The sequence below is a fragment of the Puma concolor genome, chromosome A2, assembly GCF_028749965.1.
Source record: "Puma concolor isolate L17-30 chromosome A2, mPumCon1.1.hap2, whole genome shotgun sequence".
NCBI classification, from domain to species: Eukaryota; Metazoa; Chordata; class Mammalia; order Carnivora; family Felidae; genus Puma; species Puma concolor.
In genome coordinates this window covers 551,022-570,857 of record NC_141668.1, presented here as the reverse complement: position 1 = coordinate 570,857, position 19,836 = coordinate 551,022, and the positions used below count along the sequence as shown (strand labels likewise).

The 19,836-nt window shown below is 49.0% G+C and overlaps 1 protein-coding gene across 1 annotated transcript in view; it reads right to left on the bottom strand.

The window, feature by feature from the left end:
- PTPRN2 (protein tyrosine phosphatase receptor type N2) overlaps nt 1–19,444 on the bottom strand; it is an 806,499-nt gene extending 787,055 nt beyond the window's left edge. Inside the window, exons 1-2 of the mRNA XM_086680696.1 lie at nt 19,137–19,444; nt 17,165–17,364 (exon numbers count right to left, since the gene is read on the bottom strand). Coding sequence (XP_086536822.1) covers nt 17,165–17,364; nt 19,137–19,444 — 508 coding nt within the window. The remainder of the gene's footprint in view (nt 1–17,164; nt 17,365–19,136) is intronic.
- Between the last annotated feature and the right edge of the window lie 392 nt (nt 19,445–19,836).

The following is a 19,836-nucleotide window of genomic DNA, read 5'->3' as shown; positions in this document are numbered from 1 at the left end:
AGCCAACTTCATAGGCACTGCCTCCATTTCCTGGCAAGAATTAGGAAACAATGAAATAAATGTACATGGAATAAAAAAGTTAGTACTTACTCACCAAAATCTTCTACAGATAAGAGCTTCCCAACCCAAGAGCAGTGTATATGGCACGGAATATTCTCTAGAGTTATTAAGTAAATTAACTTTACATTTTTTTTTACTGTAGAACAAGCACTGGGAATGAACAGGAAAAGGTCCTGGTGTGGTCTTTTGGAGGCAAGAAGGTTCTTAAAGGCAGGGATGTTATGGGAAGGCATGAAAGGTTTGGGAAGGTTTTGGAAGGCAAAGAAAATTCTGAAAGACAAAGAAGGTTCTGGAGGGCAGGAAGGTTCTAGAAGACAGAAATTGTTCTGGAGGCAGGGAAGGTTCCAGGAGGCAGGGAAGATTCTGGAGGGAGGGGAGGTTCTGGAGGGAGGGGAGGTTCCGGAGGGAGGAAATCCGGGGAAAGTTTTGGAGGCAGGGAAGGTTCTGGAAGGCAGCAACACTGTCTTGTTCACGTTTCATATCCAGTGCCCAGTATAGTCCACAGTACATAGCAGGCACTCAATCCATGGTACTGACCAAAGGTTTCCTTACTTGCTTAATTTTATAGTTCAGTGGGAAAACTAGTACTTTTTATTCATAGCGAGAATGAAGAAACCAGACAAGGGATAAATGTCTGAATTTCCCTGAAAATGTCATTTTGTTTGGTTCTGGGCATCAATGTGAGAAACTATGGAGCTATCCCCAAATTCTAATGATGCCACCTTCCTCCAAAGAAAACGGGCTCTTGCTTCTCCCCTGGTGGTTAAGGATCCCAGGACCCCCAAGAGCCTTATCCAACCAGAAGCTGAGATGATTCACCGCTGGGTCTCTGTCCCTGCAGGGAGGGTTGCCTGTCTCTGTTGAACCATTTCTCCTAGTGTGCAGCCTCCTGGGGTCCCAACTCCGATGTGGAAGGCACACCAGAGAACACCTACAGTCCCCCCCCCCCCCCCCCAGAACTGGCTGACTTTCCTCTCTTGGATCTCAACCACCAACTCTTCACTCTGATCCTTCTTATATTTCCTACTTTTTGTCCAGGTTCTCTTGTGTTCTCAGTGGATTAGTCAAACGACTCAGTCCACCACCACTGGACACAGAACTCTATCCAAGATCTTTGGCACTGAAATGGCTTTAACCAGCAAAGCTGAAGCTCATATTGAAACAGCAGTTTCTAAATGAAAATGAAAGTTTGATACATATCATTCAGCTGACAGTCGCCAGTACAGTAAGTGCGCAAATATGAATCTGTATTCTCTGAATTATCTACATTTTATTCCAACTGAATAAGTGAATCTCACTCCCTGACATTGTCTAGGCTGAAGAATTGTCACTAATTCATTTGGAAATGTTCTTAGGGTGAGAATTTCGATTTTAGAGTGACACACAGGAACAGTAGCAAGAAAATCTGATGCAGAAATGTACTTCCTGCCCTCACCTTACTTTTATAAAAATTACCTGACAGGACTGAATGACTGTTCCTGCTGCAGATAACTTCAACTGAGAACCGACATTCCTTTGTATGTCATTAACATTTTATGCTGGCCACCAGAGAAATGGACTAGGAGAAAGGGAACCTGTGCCCTAGAAATGCAGAAGAGGCCAGATAACGTCAAGAAGTTTTCAAGATAAGATTATATCGTATTTATAAATTGCTGAAACTGGACCAGGGAACCTTTTCCAGCTCCATAAGCCTGTAATTGTTTTATTTATTCAGCAAAAATTACTGAGTATATATATTGGGATATGTGCCCACATTGATACCAATTCACAACTATGTGTGTTTGATATATGGGCTAATTCTGCAGCCTCAAGAGGCCAGTGGCAAACGGCCCTATGAGTTCTGGTGAAGAAGGGCGAACGGCCCGCCACTGGTTCTCACGATGCACTGCAGCCCACTGCAATGCATTGTGCCCGGTGATGTGATTTATGGACTGGATGGCCCATTTTAACCAACACAATATGAAACCAGATATTTGAAGGGTTCTTGCAAAGAAATCATACATTGTTAATGACCACACAAACACAGAAAATGGGGTTGCAATGCTGACACTTCTCCCAGCGGAAACTGTCCTTCAGACACCTTCTGAGGTCAAAGGCATAGCAATTTAATTAGACCCAACAAGAAGGCAGCTGAAAAGATTAAAATTCGTTCTTCAGATTTTTCTAAATGTGGATTTACATATATTATCATCAACAGTGGACACTGTTCTAACTGCATATTGTGCCTTGAGATAGTAGATAATAACAGCCTGAAACCATCAAGATTAAAGACATTTGAAAATTAAGCATCTGGAGATGCCTGGGTGGCTCAGTTAGTTAAGCTTCCGACTCGTGATTTCAGCTGAGGTCATGATCCCAGGGTCATGGGACTGAGCCCCATTTCAGGTTCTATGCTGAGCATGGAGCCTGCTTGAGATTCTTTCTCTCTGCCCCTCTTCCCTGCACACACACGCATTCTCTCTCTCTAAAATAAAAATAAATAAAATTTAAAAATAAAAATCAAGCACCTGAAACGTTACTAATAATTTTGGTGAGTACAGAGAAGTTTTTGTACCTGCAACAATATTTTAATGATTAATAATTACTTTAATGATTACTAATACATCATTCTTTTACATTTATTTTTAAACTTATTTTATAAATCATTATTTCAATAGAGTATATGTATAATTTGTAAATAAGTGTGTGTGTGTGTGTGTGTGTATACACACACACACACACACACACACACACACACATCTCTGTGCAGAGGTGGACAGGAGAGCATGTGCAGTATGGAGGACAGGTGTGAAGTGGGGGACGTGGGGCCTCATCCACAAGGTTTGGGGAGGTTTCAAACAGAAGACTGACAGGGTCAGATATTCCTTCCTGGTGGTCAGATATTCCTGAACTGGAGGAGAGCAAGACTTCTTCCTATGACACTTTGTGCTGCCATATTTAAGCCCATCTCTTACTCCCCCACACGAAAGCACATGGCCAGGAGCTTCCTCCCAAAACCCTCCATCTACATCAGGTCTTCTCAAGCTCAGCATGGCTGGAATTAGGACCAATTCTTTGTTTCTCTGGGGTTCTCTGGGGTGGGGGCACTCTGTGCACTATAGGACGGTCAGCAGCATCCCTACCTGCACTCTCTAGGGCCCATTGGCATACCTCCCACCCAGCTGGGTCAAGCAAAAGACAGTTGAGACCACAGTTGAGAACCACTGGGTTACATGAAGGAACCCATCACCTGCTTCTGCTCCAGGATGCAAGTTAAAACAACCCTTTGCCCTTTCTTCTGAGAGCGTATTCTTCCTCCCATTCTTCATTTATTTCACACAGCAGAGCAGCATATTTTGATATTCTGGAGGAACTACTACGTCAACATGACAATATATCCAGACTTGGGTAGAATCTTTCAAAATAAGGTTTTGATTTTGGAATTAGCCCATTTAATTACAATCTTTGTGAGACATGTTATTTTATGTAAGATTGCCTCTAACAGTCTGGAACATTCTTTTTTTTCATAGTGCTTGACTTTAAATTCACCCTGGATATCTGATGTTCTTTCAGAGTTCCTATGAAAAACATGTAATCATGAAACAAATGCTATACATTCTTCAACAGTATTTAGACCAAAAATATCACTTTTTAACATCACTAATAGACTTCTTCATTAATGTACTGATGCTGTCCTAAAATGGGTTTAACATCTATATTTCAATCCCTCAAAACCTTTGAAAAATGAGAACAGGCATATCTATATAAATATCCAAATTTTCAGCTTGATTGCACATTTTTATCTTCTCAGAATAGCACTAAATCAAGATGTTCTTTCAGAAATACATTTTACTTCTCAAAGAGACAAAATACATATAACCAAGCAAAATCTAATTTCACTGCTAACATTCAGTAGTCTCTTTGTCCCTTCTACACTTCTCATTTTTTTACTAATAATTATTCATTCCCAGAGTGTTATTTTGACATCGTCTTGGTCCATTTTCCTAGACATTTGCTTTCCACATGTGAATTCCATAAGATGGTTTTCAGCACACCAGCAATGTAATTGGCACATTTCTTGTTACTTGATCTGCATGTATGCAATCACATCCTCTATGATAACAGTAAATTAAAATCTACCTTCACTATACATTAGGAAGACACAATCATTAAAAATCATCACAGAAATTAGAAAATTAGATCTTACTTCTTAGGGGACTAAACTAAAAATCTAATCTTTATTCTGAAAAATAATTTTTCCACTTAAAAAAGGTTTCTTTATTCAAATGGTCAAAATGCTTCCCTCTGTTTAGACTCTAAGCAATGAAAAATTCATGTAAAAGAGTATTTTCAGGGCACTTGGCTGGCTCAGTCAGTGCAACTCTTGATCTCAGGGTTGGTGAGTTCAAGCCCCAGAGTGGGTGTAGATCTTTAAAAAAAAATAGTGGCGCTTGGGCAATCCCTGTCAAAATAACACCAGCATTCTTCACAGAGCTAGAACAAACAATCCTAAAATTTGTATGGAACCAGAAAAGACCCCAAATAGCCAAAGCAATCTTGAAAAAGAAAACCAAAGCTGAAGGCATCACAATCTCGGACTTTAAGTTGTATGACAAAGCTGTAATAATGAAGACAGTATGGTACTGGCACAAAACAGACACTCAGATCAATGGAACAGAATAGAGAACCAGAAACGGACCCCAAATGTATGGCCAACTAATCTTTGACAAAGCAAGAAAGAATATCCAATGGAATAAAGACAGTCTCTTCAGCAAGTGGTGCTGGGAAAACTGGACAGTGACATGCAGAACAATGAACCTGGACCACTTTCTTACACCATACACAAAAATAAACTCAAAATGGATGAAAGACCTATATGTAAGACAGGAAGCCATCAAAATCCTTGAGGGGAAAGCAGGCAAAAACCACTTTGACCTCGGCAGCAGCAACTTCTTACTCAACACATCTCCACAGGCAAGGAAAACAAAAGCAAAAATGAACTATTGGGACCTCATCAAAATAAAAAGCTTCTGCACAGCAAAGGAAACAATCAGCAAAACTAAAGGCAACTGACAGAATGGGAGAAGATATTTGCAAACAACATATCAGATAAAGGGTTAGTATCCAAAATCTATAAAGAACTTATCAAACTCAACACCCAAAAAACAAATAATCCAGTGAAGAAATGGGCAAAAGACATGAATAGACACTTCTCCAAAAGACATCCAGATGGCCAACCGACACATGAGAAAATGCTCAACATCACTCATCATCAGGGAAATACAAATCAAAACCACAATGAAATATCACCTCACACCTGCCAGAATGCCTAACATTAACAACTCAGGCAACAACAGATGTTGGCGAGGATGCAGAGAAAGAGTATCTCTTTTGCATTGTTGGTGGGAATGCAAGTTGGTGCAGCCACTCTGGAAAACAGTATGGAGGTTCCCCAAAGATTAAAAATACAACTACCCTATGACCCAGCAATTGCACTACTAGGTATTTATCCAAGGAATACAGGCATGCTGTTTCGAAGGGGCACATGCACCCCAATGTTTATACCAGCTCTATCAACAGTAGCCAAAGTATGGAAAGAGTCCAAATGTCCATCACTGGATGAATGAATAAAAAAGATGTAGTATATACATATATATACATATATATATATATATATATATATATATATATATATATATATGCATACACACACACACACACACACAATAGAGTATTACAAAGCAATCCAAAAGAATGCAATCTTGCCATTTGCAACTATATGGATGGAACCTGAGGATATTATGCTAAGCGAAATTAGTCACAGAAAGACAAATATTATATGACTTCACTCTTATGAGGACTTTAAGATCCAAAACAGATGAACATAAGGGAAGGGAAGCAAAAATAAGATAAAAACAGGGAGGGGGACAAAACACAAAAGACTCTCAAATATAGAGAACAAACAGAGGGTTGCTGGAGGGTTGTGGGAGGGGGGATGGGCTAAGTGGGTAAGGGGCATTAAGGAATCTACTCCTGAAATCATTGTTGCACTATATGGTAAGTAACTTGGATGCAAATTAAAAAATAAATTATTTTTTTAAATAATAAATAGATTGATAAATAAATAAATAAATAAATAAATAAATAAATAAATAAAATAGGGGCGCCTGGGTGGTTCAGTCGGTTAAGCATCTGTCTTTGGCCTAGGTCATAATCTTGCCCTTCCCAAGTTCGAGCCCCACATCAGGCTCTGTGCTGACAGCTCAGATCCTAGAGGCTGTTTCTGATTCTGTGTCTCCCTGTCTCTCTCTGCCCCTCCCTCACTCTCTCTCTCTCTCTCTCAAAAATAAATAAATATTAAAAACAATAAATAAATAAATAAAATAAAAATGAAATAAATTGGGGTGCCCGGGTGGCTCAGTCAGTTAAGCGTCCAACTTCAGCTCAGGTCATGATCTCTCAGTTCATGAGTTCGAGCCCCACATCAGGCTCTGTGCTGACAGGTCAGAGCCTGGAGTCTGCTTCAGATTCTGTGTCAGATTCTGTGTCTCCCTCTCTCTCTGCCCCTCATGCTCTGTCCCTCTCTCTCTCAACAATAAATAAATGCTAAAAAAAATTTTTAATAAAATAAATTACTTTTTTTTAAAGAGTATTCTCTGGGTTTTCAACATCCCCATTTAATGTGCCCGCTTGAAGTACTTGTTTCTTGCCCCAAACCAGACATAAGCAAAGCGAAAACCCAAGGCCTAGTGTGGTCACTCCCAAGGAGAGTGCTCAGTGAACACGTGGAGTAACCAGCAGGTCCACTGTGCCCAAGGACCATGCCAGGCTCCTGCCAGTAGAGGCATGTTAGCCCAAACCCGGTTCTGCAAGAAATGAAAGTCTCTGCAGTTTTGCTCCTGACATCACAGTTTCTCTATTCCAACTCAACTCTGCTGCAAAGCCTCTTTTAAAAAGCATATTCCAGGCCACAAGAATAGAAACAGATATTAATAGGTACTACAGTCTCAGAACATGGAAGTTCTTGCTGGGCGAGCCCCAGAGTGTGCCCCCCACAGCACAAGGGCTTCAAGTGAGGATGCCCCGCCTTCCCTGCCTGCCACCCTGTACACAGCATCCCACTGGCACTTCTGCTTACCCCGTCCCACAGATGTCTCTGCCAGGTTTTTTCTGGGGAGTGACGTGCTGCGGACATGAGTCACACAATACAGAAGTTCACCAAGAACAACAAAACACAAGTACACCACCATCCCTTACACATGGGCATAAAAGTCGGTGGTCAACACAGAAATAGCCAGGGCAAGGTGGAAGGCACAGATGGCTCAGATCCTACCGCTCCCCACATTCTACAAACAGTCCAGGGGTCCGCAGAACCCAGGGAACTTCACAAAAACTGTTAGAGCAAGGGGAGAGTGTGTCCTTATCTTTTCCTCTCGGAGACAGAGGTTGCTGGGAAGAGACAGGTCAACCATGGGGAGCAAACTATGGCATGAGGCATATATCCAGAGCCTGCAGATCTTCCCTGAGACACAGGACACAACCCCAAGCACGTCAAAGAGGGCACACGATTCTAACACACCCAACCCACCGGGCTGCCCCTCTCTCCTTGCCATTCCCACAGTCAGGCCAGCCAAACACTGAGCCACAAGAACCATCCCCTGCAACAGCAGCTCAGAAGGCCAGCAACAGGCCACAGAGTGACCAAGCTTTGGGAAAGCGGAAGAGTGGCCCGCAGAGGCACAGTGACAAGCGGAAAAGGACAAACTATAGTGACTGCTGCACACCAACAAGGCAGGGTCTGGAGGTCACCGCCCCCTCCCTACAAAGGAGCCCCAAATCTGAAAGTCTGAGCCCAGGCCCACAGTGAGAGATGCTAACAAAGTCAGACCTCCTGAAGGCAGTTACCCCACCCCTTCTGACGCTACCATCATGGACACCGCAGTCTTTTCTGCAAGGGCACAGTTGCCCAGCATGTGCATGTTCTCACACCCCAAAGTCCTCAGGCGAACGGCACGGAAGGTGGTGGATTTGGGAGTCCTGCCTGAGGGTTAAGAGAATGTTTCCCTCACTCAGCCCTCACTCGGGGTGCGGAGGGTGCTATCCGTGTCATGCCCTCACAGTGACGTGCTGTCTTCTGTGTCAGGCTGTGGAAGACAGACGTGCACAGCACTGTTGGGTCCCAGGTGCAGCCAATGCTGTGTGTGATCCTCAACACTTTTACAAGAGTATGTGTGTCCTTTGGACTCTACCATCAGATATTTTTCATGCCTCAGTGACAAGACAAAAATCCAGACACCTAAAAACATTGCAACCTAGAGACGTCAAATACACTAAAAAAGTGCTCTGATTTTTGCATTTATCAAATATTACATAAGACTTCAAAAGAAAATGCTTAGTGTATCTGAAAAAGGGTACGTCCTATCTCTTTATGACACTTTCCACTCATACATGTAATAAACGTGCATAACTATTTTTAAGTCCAATTTCTTTTATTCAAGGGCTTTAATCTCTTTGAAGGGATGAAGTGAAATAAATCCAGACGGTGCTCTCACCATTAATTATTCTCATTACAACATAATTAGGTCTGCATCCTAATTATGTATAACTATTTTTAAATATGCTTATCAAAAAACATGAATAATATTACTATTTAAAATGTAATGGTAATGCTTTTAGCAAAAATCTCAATAGTCAATTTGGCTGAGACTTGGACTCACTAAAATAGTAATATTTTCAATAATAACAACATTCCACCCTATCTGGCCACCGAACTCCCACATTAACTGGAAAAAAATGGAGCTTCCAGGAATGTAACAACCAGGACTACCATTACCAAGGACTCTCCACCATCTCACATGATCCTCTCAAAAACATGAAGAATTTGGTACTTTGCTCATGGTTTAAATTCAAAAAGATTACAGGTAAAGTCCTTTCATTTTCCTTGACTTCTAATAGGAGGATAAGCGCAAACTGTGAAGATTACGTGATCGGAGACAGAAGGCAATCTCTCTGTCAACATGCTGCACAGAAACAGTGTCTTTTGCCATCCAATTTGTGTTCCAGACCCATATCCACTCATTCCCTACCATGCTTTCAGAAATCACCTACAGGATCTGGGTTTTTTTTCCATGTTTATTATTTCATGGAATCAAGGACCACAACACGCTGGTGAAGCAGGGAGAGCGCACGGGAAGGAGCTTATAATCTCATCTGTGTGCTGCTCATTGACAACACTTAAATCAGATGGAAGATTGGTGACCTATTTTCAGGCAAAACCAGAGAAGAAGATTCAAGAAGTCCTCAAGTATATTTCGGTGAAAGCAGATGTGCCTTTGCAGGACAGAACATGACTTGAGGTGGGAAGGTGGGGAGATGGCAGTCCATGCTGCTTCGTCACCCAGTTTCCCATTCCCAGCCCACCACTGAGAAATCAAGCTTTCACTGTATGCCTCGTCTGCTGCCATTATAATACCAGCTATTTCACAGAATATACAAAGCACTGAATTGGCCTCAAGCCCTACAACAGGTTAATTACTCCTTTGAACTGGATTAAAGCCACAACTCCAAATGGAAAAAGCATCAGCCTTCACGGCCAATTTTATTGGCTGCTCTGTCCAATTACAAGTTGACTATATTCTGCTGTTGGAATCAGAACCAACTTGCACCATTAATATAAAGTCCTTTTCCCTTTGGAAACCAGGTCAGCCTTTCTTCTGAAAATTCCTTCCACCAAACAAACTATTTCCAAACATCTTTTGTACTGTATGTAGGACATTGCATCAGAAGCCAAAATGGACCTTCAGAACACACAGTGACACAGAATGCCCATGTCATGTGAGGGGAAGTTTCACTCTTTCCTCTACCAAATGCCTCAGAAAATAATAAGTGACTAGAATGAGCCATCCCTTTGCTTGTTTGCCACTCAATGCCAAGCTTAGACCAAATATACTCTTGAAATTTTCTTGTGAGAGTAATCCCTCCTTCATTCCTTACTCTGAAGTGGGCTTTTTCTTCCAACAGGTCTGAAATGAGAGCTAGTTTCTTTGATGTTTGTATTACCACACTTAAAAATCTCATGGAAGCACAGAAGCATTCCGAACAGAGTGTTTATGAACACAGTAAGCCATGAATTCTACAGTGGCACTTGCATTCCTGCCATGAGGTAAGGCTAAAGGTGTCCAAAAGCAAGTTATCTATTTCCAAACATCAAGATTCACTCAGAGAGGCTAACCAAATAACTGAGTCTGAGACCCAGAACGAAACCCAACTCAGAAAATCAACATTCCCTGCCACAGACCAAAGAGCATTTTCAAATTCTCTCTGAAACAGGCCTGTCGAGCCTAGAGGTTCTGAAGCTCCTTAGGGAAAGGCAACCTGACAAGTGAAAATCACCTCTGTCCCTGTAGTAGTAACAGGAAGACATCCCTGTATTTGTGGGGTTGCAGAGACATGTTCTAACAGTGCATAGATTCCTTCTGCTGGGACCTGCAGCCTACAGAGCTATCCCTGCCCCATCCTGGGGTCACCTGCTGGAGAGAAAAGGAGACTCTGAGGACCAGAGACCTAGGACCCAATCCCAGCACTGACTCTCTTATAGCACTCTTCTTAAGCACTCAAAGCCTCAGTCTTTCCATCTGAGAAATGGAGATATAAATGCTCGCCTTGCAGGGAGTTCATGTAACCACACGTAGAGTCTTCCAGGAGTTGCCAGGGGCTCAGGGGACAGGGTAGGCTATCACTACAAATGGAGAGCACAGGGCAATGTTTGGGACAAGGAACTATTCTATTACCTGTCATCAGAATCTATACCTAGGATGATGTACCAAAATAAAAAACTCAGTTTTACTGTATGATTAATTTTTAATTAAATTTAATAAAGAGACACTGCCCCTATCTGTTTTACGAATATTCTCTTCCTGCCTGTTAAACTGCCCTCCCAGAAACCATTTCTAGTCCCATATACTGGGAGTGTCGTTGTGTTTTCTGAACCACAGTCAGTAGGATTGGAAGGAACAGATGAAAACAAAATTAACTAAAACACCCTGTTATCCACCTCCACACTGGACAGTTAACACCAAGCGATCGTCACAAAACCCTGAACAACTTCCTTATTTCTTCACACCACATCCACAAAGGCCATTTTAAAGATAGGATCCTGATGTTCCACACATCAACACCTCTAGTCCAAAGTTCAGTGCCTTACACCTACAGGGGAGTCATCCACTTATCAGCACAGAAGCCAACTAACAAACAAAAAAGTCACTTAATATGTGAACATAAGTGTTTCCAGGAGAACCGCACCCCTTTTCACTTCCTGCCTATGTATTTAAATAGTGGTTGTGGCAGAGTCGTTGGAGATAGCACAAATTAAAGGAAAAAGCTTCCTTCTTCCCCCCGCAAACTGTTTCCAGCCAGCAGAAAAGTGCACTGATTATTTTCGGCTTCTTGGGTTTTCTCGGCCCCTATCAACCAAGATTAAAAACTTAAGTCTAGCTGGGTCCATATTCATGAAGGTCAATTTAGACTAATGTGGAAACAGCTGCCAGGTGCTTTTATGTGGAGCAGAGAGTTATCAGCCATGAATTCAGCTGTTTGTTTTCTCAAGAAATGGAACATCTTGTCAGTAGAGATAAGACAGGTTCTTGGTTAACCGAGCCTCATTGGGCCTGCATTTGCTGGGATAAATCTAGATTCAAATCCTTTCTGCCCATTTCTTAAGTTTTTTGTTTGTTTGTTTGTTTGTTTGTTTTGGGGGGGTTGTTTGTTTGTTTGCCTCTCCACACGTCAAGAATCCTTAAACTAGCAGTATTTACACATACCTAGGCATTTAAATATATGCCACTCAAAGCCAGAGGATTATTTTTTGGGGGTCACAGTTACATTCAGTTACAAACACCTTTTCCTAAGGAATTTTGAAATTCTAAGGTAATGCTCCAAGAGATCATGGTAATAGAAACCTTTCTTAATAAGATCAGGTATAAGGACAGCTCAGCTAACTCCATCCCTCCTTCAAACTTCCCCTCTTCCTGAACCCATATTCCTCACTTAAAAAATAAAATAAAATAAAATAAAATAAAATAAAGGGTGAATAACTGCATTCACAAATTAGGTAATACTGCCTGCCTACATAAAAAAAAAAAAAAAAAGAACAGCAACAACAAAGAAACTCAGAAATGCAGAATTATCATGTAAAAGAAACAATGACCACTATAGAACTCATCAAGACATCACCCTGGGTGATCATCCTGGTTGCTTTTCTCAGCCTGACTGCAGACTCACCACACTGCTATTGCCCTTGCGCACAGGAAGCCAGGAACCCAAGGAGTCTGCACATTTCATGGCATACCGAAATTCCTGGCACACAACCACGATGGGACCCAACACCACCGCAGAGGAAGGCAGAAAGCAGACTATGGAAAATTTAGCACACCTCCTACACCTATTTGGTGGGCACCACGGAGAATGATCTTGATAACCAGGTACAAAAACAGATCGGCTTTTAAAAGAAGAGCTGCAAGATGCTGAGTAGCAGAACTGAGCTTAGCACCAAGAGGAAGCCATCTAAAAACCTTTTTCATTCCCCACACATTCCTTCTGAGTCTGACACATTTAACTGCCATCTCTGGACACAGGAGACAGCAGCGCCACAGTTCCACCCAATGCATCTGGTTTCATGGATAAGCCCACTGTCACCTCCCTTCCACAGAAGCCCAGAGTTTTGCATGCACCCCCATCCTTCTGCATGGGGACATCAGCACCTGATGCTGAAGGAGCCAGAACAGGGGAGAGGAGACAGGCAAAGAAAGGCTCACAGCCTGAGGGGGGGTAGCAGGGTTTTTGCTCTAGGGGAAGGGCAGGCTGCTCGCTACCATGCACCCAACAAAACCAAGAGCTATGGACCCTAAGAAGCAAAGATGGACATGTGCTTTTGTGGCAGAAAGGATGCTTTGATTTAAAAATAAGCAATCATGCCATCGAGTTCACAAAACAAGCCGACTCCTGCTCCTGGCTGCTGTCTCCTCAGTTCCATGTGGGCTCACTGGTGAATGAAAAACATGTGTGGGCAAATCAGGAAACAAAAAACAAGGGAGGAAAACAAACAGTCACCTATCTCAGAGCTAGGTGCACGGGCTAGCTTTGACTTTCGGATTCTCCCAGCCAAATTTTCATGAAAGGTTGACTCTGTCCTTTGGCAAATGAAATTCGTATTTCTTTAGCAAAAGAAGGGCCTTTTATATGATTGCCCTTAAATGTGGGGGCTATTTGAGCAGGCTCACAAACTGGCCTCCCTATAACTGAAAATAGCTTAAAGACAAGTACCTTGCAGTCAAATCAGATTCACATAGTACTGAGCACATGAACAAAAGGATGTCCTGAAATCACAAAGAAAGGCAAAGGGAGGGAGCAAAGGAAAATCCAAAGACAGGACTAGATGAAGAAAACAAAATTACTAAACCATCCTGGACAATGCTGCCTGATGCAGCAATGGTATTTTGACTAGAAACAAAGTTGAATCATATCATGGATGGGGGTGCCATTATTCCCTCCCTGTTCAGCTCTGATACTAGTGTCAAAAATAATGGGAAACTATGTGTCATAAAGGAGCCTTTGGAACCAGAAAGACATGGAGAGAACAGGTGGTGACAGGGCAGGAAGCTAAAGTGATTAAGGAGGAAAGGGTACCCTTGAAGAAAGGGAAAGGTGAGAGACATCCACTGCCATTGGGATGCTGCCAACAGCTGTTGTGAAAATACGGTGGTTTCATGGAATGTAGCTCAGAACAAGGAGATACTAGTACCTTCGTTGACTCTGGTTTTCATCAAGAACTCCTTCACTGACTAAATCTGAACAGGCCCCTGGCTCAGTCAAGGCAGTCTATACAGAAAGAACTGGTCTTAGGTCTTGGTAGTATCAGAGTCATTCTAACCTACAACTTTATGATACTGGCAAGGAGAAAAACTCAGATCTCCTCGAACTGTGTTCTTTAGACAACAACCTGAGCTAAATAAGAGGAGTACAAGTGACATGGCTAGGGCCAAAACGAAGGTCTCTAGGTGATCGTACATCGTGCATCATTATTTGGAACAATGTGTGACCAAATATCAAACAAGATCCAAATGGTTGAGAAAGAGAAAGATGGCAGTGTATACCTTTCATAGGTGACCCCGGTTCTCCCTGCACTTTCTGAAGACCGGGTACTCGAATTCTGAGAATATGGCAGCAGCATTCTGGGTGAGGACAGGGTAGGGATGGAAGGCTGGCGGGCAGGATGTAGGGAGCTTATATAGGTAGACAAGGCTACATGCTATTCCAGATTGGGCCCCCAAATAAGAAGACCACACTTACGCCTCGTTATCTGTAGACACTGCCAAGCAATTTCCAGGTTAATGCACCTGGAATCCTTGAGCCTGTCTGAGTGATTCTGGGCCCCTAACGCCCCACATAAAGACCATCCACCATCCAGGAGGTGTAAACAGAGGAGAAATGAGGCATCCTTTTTTAATAGGATTCAACTTTATAGTCGAAATATCATTGCTTTGTCAGGCAGTATTGTCCAGGACAGCGTGGTGATTTTCTTCTCTTCATACCCTTCCACTTTTGGGTTTTCCTTTGCTCCCTCTCTCAGCCACTTCCTTCTGTGACTTAGGCAAAATGCTAGGAACCGGCAATCGTAATGGAAAGAGAGTAGTCCAGGACCAGCCTCCCACTCAGCCCATAGAAACTGCCTTCCCTAGAGCAACATCAGCTGACCCTGGGTCCCCCTGACCTGCAGGGCTGCATCTGGCCAGCTGAGCGAACAGCTCTCACTGGAGGTGACAGGCCTGTCGACGGGTCCACGGCTCAACCCTCATCACCAGTTTGAGGCAAGGTCCTGGAGGTCTAGGCAGAGTGGGCCAGGCCCCCAAGCCTTCCCAAGCTTGTCCCTACCTAACAAGGGCTATCTGTGCGTGGTGACTTGGATAGCAGCACCCCGGGATGTGGGCACCGGTCACACCCCTCCACCCCAGGGGCGAGGACCTCCCTTCAAATCACCGGCTGTCCCTCTAACTGGGTCGCGGTCTGCATTAGCCAGGAATCGGGGGAGACTGACCTCTCTCCGTGCCACCTCTTTGTTCGGGGTTCCAGAAGGGCCAGGCCAGGGGCGGAGGAGGCCAGGTGGCCAAGGGACCCCTCGGCACCGCCCAGGACAGGTTTCTGCCCTCCCTCTGGACACCTAGCAACCCCCTATTATCTGGTCTGCTGCGCTGGGCAATCCGGGCCTTGAAGCTTTAAGGTGAGTCTCCTCCACCGAAGGGCCGGCGCGGAGGGGGGCGCGGGGCCCGGCACGTTTCCTGGGTAAACACGGCGAAAGGCGATCTCACGGAGGCGGACCCCGGCCGCGGAAGGAAAATGTCCGTCTGCCTGACGAAAGGCGGCTGCCAGCGGGGTTCACGTGCTGACCGCGCAGGCGGGAGTCCGAGGCGCGGGTGCGAGGGGCGCCACGGCCGCGGCGCGCCTCCCCGTCGCCCCAGCCCTACAGCCTCACGCACGCACGCACGGGACGCCCTGTCGCCGGGGGCCGCCCTGAGCCGGAGTCCTGGGCGGGGAGGAGGGGCGCCCGGGAGGAAACTGAGGCAGGGTGCGAATCCTGCCTGGCCCTGCGGCGAGGACAGAGAGGCACCCGGGGGAGAGCAGGGACCCCGCGAGGCACCGCGCCCCTCCAGTGAGCGCCCCCCGGCACCGCGCCGGGACCCCGCCCCGCACTCACCGAGAAGCCCCTCCCCCCCTGGCGCACCGACAAACCTCTTCTCTGCCCCCCGTCACTCCCTGAGAAGACCCTGTCACACACCGGGCAGCCCCCCCACCCCCGCCCCCTCACACACCCGGAAGCCCCCCCACCCCCGCCCCCTCACACACCCGGAAACCCCCACCCCCCCACACACACCGGGCAGCCCCCCCCACCCCCGCCCCCTCGCACACCCGGAAGCCCCCCACCCCCCCCCTCACACACCGGGCAGCCCCCCACCCCCGCCCCCTCACACACCCGGAAGCCCCCCACCCCCCACATACACCGGGCAGCCCCCCCTACCCCCGCCCCCTCACACACCCGGAAGCCCCCCACCCCCCACATACATCGGGCAGCCCCCCCTACCCCCGCCCCCTCACACACCCGGAAGCCCCCCACCCGCCACACACGCCGGGCAGCCCCCCCCACCCCCGCCCCCTCACACACCGGGCAGCCCCCCACCCCCGCCCCTCATACACCCGGAAACCCCCCCGCCCCCGCCCCCTCATACACCCGGAAGCCCCCCCGCCCCCGCCCCCTCACACACCGGGCAGCCCCCCCCATTCCCGCCCCCCTCACACACCCGGAAACCCCCACCCCCGCCCCCTCACACACCGGGCAGCCCCCCCACCCCCGCCCCCTCACACACCGGGCAGCCCCCCACCCCCGCCCCCTCACACACCCGGAAGCCCCCCACCCCCCACACACACCGGGCAGCCCCCCCCACCCCCGCCCCCTCACACACCGGGCAGCCCCCCGCCCCCGCCCCCTCATACACCCGGAAGCCCCCCCGCCCCCGCCCCCTCACACACCCAAGAGCCCCCCACCCCCGCCCCCTCACACACCCGGAAACCCCCACCCCCGCCCCCTCACACACCGGGCAGCCCCCCACCTCCGCCCCCTCACACACCGGGAAGCCCCCCCCACCCCCGCCCCCTCACACACCGGGCAGCCCCCCACCCCCGCCCCCTCACACACCCGGAAACCCCCCCACCCCTCCCCCTCACGCACCGAGAAGCACCCCCCTCCCCCAAACATACCCGGAAGTCCCCCACCCCCGCCCCCTCACTCGCCGAGAAGCCCCCTCCCCCCCCGCCCACCTCATTCACCGGGAAGCCCTCTCCCCCGCCCCCTCCCAAACCGAGAAGCCTCCCTACCCTCGCCCCCCTCACTCACCGAGAAGCCCCCCTCCCCCAGCCCCTCCCCTTTCCTCGCCGAGAAGCCCCCTCCCCCTGCTCCTCATATTCACCGCGACGCCCCCTCCCCTCGCCCCCCAAATCATCGAGCAACCCCACCCCCGCCCTCTCCCTCCTTCAGGCGCCCTCTCCTCCCTCCCCCGACACCCCCCTCCCCACTCACCGAGAAGCCCCGGAAGCTGCCGGGTGCGGGGCGCGGGCGCGGTGCGCGGCGGCGGCAGCAGCAGCAGCAGCAGGAGCGCGAGCAGCGGCCCCATGTCGGCGGCCGGGCGAGCGGCACTCAGTCCATGGCGGCGCGGCGGGGGCGGCGGGACCGACTCTGGCGAGCACCGCTCCTCCCCGCGCTGCCCGCGCCCGCCGCCGCTTCAGCACCGGACAGCGCCTCCGGCCCCGCCCACACCCAGGCCCCGCCCCGCCGCGCGCCCGCCGGCCCCGCCCACGGCACCCCCCACCCCCACCCCCGGCCCGCCCCACCTGCCGGCGCGCGGCCGCCCCAGCGCGCCCCCGTCCCATCCTTGTGGCTCCGCCCTCCCCCAGGGGGCTGGGGTGAGCCGAGCGCACGCAGTCCTCGCCCGGCCCGGGGTCCCGGGTCTCCCGTGGTCGCACTGGCCCGCCCGGGACGTGACCCTCCCTTTCGGCCAGGCGGGGGAAAGGCCCGACCCTTTTTGCTCAGACCCCGGGCAGGGCGCCCACCCGCGTGTTCCCACGCGGCGTCCGTGAGCACGCGGGGCCGGCGGCCATTGACGTGTGGCTGAGGCCGCCCAGGAGCCGATCGCCGGCTCTTAGTTTTATTTAATTTTAATGTGACCAGACGTGTTGTGGATCCATCAGAAGGGGGCCCAGAGCGGGGGGGGGGGGGGGGGGCGGGGTGAAAGTGTGGGAGGTCCTCAGCCTGAGGAAGAGGAAACTGTGGGAGCCCAGCCTGGAGGATCAGCGCCTTCCGAGTTCCGAATTCTACGCGGCGAGATCAGGATCCACGGTGCGGACGCTGCCCTGGTGTCCCTCCCTGGCCACTGTCCAGGGGTCCGCGGGGGGCCTTGGGGACCTTGCGGACCTCTCAGGGAGACTTCCTAAAAAGCAGGGTATGGCTGCAGGGGTCCTGGGCCGGGGGCGTTCGAGGAATCAGAGGGAGCTGTGTGAGAGAGAATGCAGGCTCTGAGCGTGAGTGTGTCCATCCCCTCGGCCCCTCGCCTGCTTCATTCAGCATTGGGCAGTGGCCTGGCCTCACCCCTGTGGGTCCGACTGCCCTAGATGAAGTCTGGTTCCTGCTGTGCCTGCGCCTGCAGATCTCTCCTTGCTGCGTGGCTCTCATCAGCTATCCTTCCCAAGTCCTCTCCCTCCTGGCCCCTTACCGCCCCGGTGCGGTGGGGCTGGCCTGTGCACACTTTGGGGTAGGGTAGATGGTGAGGGGGCTACAGCTCAGCGCAGGCCATCTACAATTGGAACTGAATATTGGGCCTGATCGCCCTGGCGATCACCTCCTTGCTGATGCCTGTCCTTCCCACCAGGTCCCTCCCTTACCCGGTCCTGCTCAACCCCCCTCTGTCCCTGTGCCCAAGAAAGTAGGCCCTCCTTGTCTGCCCATCTGTGGGCAAGGAGTTCTGTCACCCAAAGGCCCAGGGAACTGCCCCTCCAGAGAGAGCACTTGTCCACCCTGTGGGGACACAGCAGAAGCAACCATGGTTCTGCTCCGCACTTGCCCACAGATGTGCACTTTGTACATGCAGCCTCCCCCCCCCACCAGAGGATGGCCAAACAGGTGACCTGGGGTTCTTTACTCATTGTGTGTTCTTAGCACTTAGTATTCGGACCCTGGGTTCACACCACACTGCTGGCCGAGTAGAATTCGATGGTGAGATGATTCATCCACAGACGCTCTGAGGAAGGCCTGAAGACAGCCGTTCCTCTGCTCGACTTCGGCACCCCGCACACCACCGTGTGTGCATGTAGGGATCCACCTCAGTGAGGGTGCAGGCCAGACAGGGTGCGACAGCACTCATGCGGGCATGAGCACGGGTGAGGCCATCCCGACTACCACAGAGCTGGCTGGTGATAAATTGGGTGACAGAAACAACAGGAAAAGAAAAAAAGTAGGATCTAGATGGGCTAGAAGGTAAAGCTTGTTCGTGACAGGCCCACAGGTGATGCGGAAACATGAGGGCAGGACAGTGCCTGCCATCACTGTGTGATGCCCAGGGACCCGGAGCCAGATATCTAGCCCTATTTCTCTGCTGTCGATGCTGGTCACCACACCCTGGCTACAGAGGGAGCCGGCTGTGCCCGCCAGGACATGGAGGTCACTGGGGCCCTCACAGAGGGCAAGGTCCCTCTCAAGGACCTGGAAGAGCTCCGGGCCCCTCCTGAGGCTGCGTCCTGGAGGACTGTTTACTCTGGGGCCATACTGCTCCTTGGCCTTGGTAAACAGGTCTCCCAGAAAGCGCATGGGGTCGCTTCCATTGTTTGCTGGCTCTTGACTAGTCTACTGAGCCTGGGCCTGCTTCACCCCGAGGGCTCTGGCAGAGGCACCAGAAGGACTGCAAGGAAATTACAGTAACAGAAACACTGGAAAGAAGCACAAAACCCACAAAGGTGTGGATGGCTTCACCAGTGCCACAAGATCTCAGCTCTGCTGAAAGGACACAAGCAGCTAAAGGCAGAAAAGGGAACACATGGAAGAGAGGGGGGAAGGCAGGAACATCTGGTTTATGAAGAGCAGGACCAGGTTCCAGAGCCCAGGCTGAGGTAGCCTGGCTTTCTGATCTAAGAGAAGGCTGTGGGGGCACCGAGGTAGTCCAGCTGGTTAAGTGTCCTACTCAATCTTGGCTCAAGTCATGA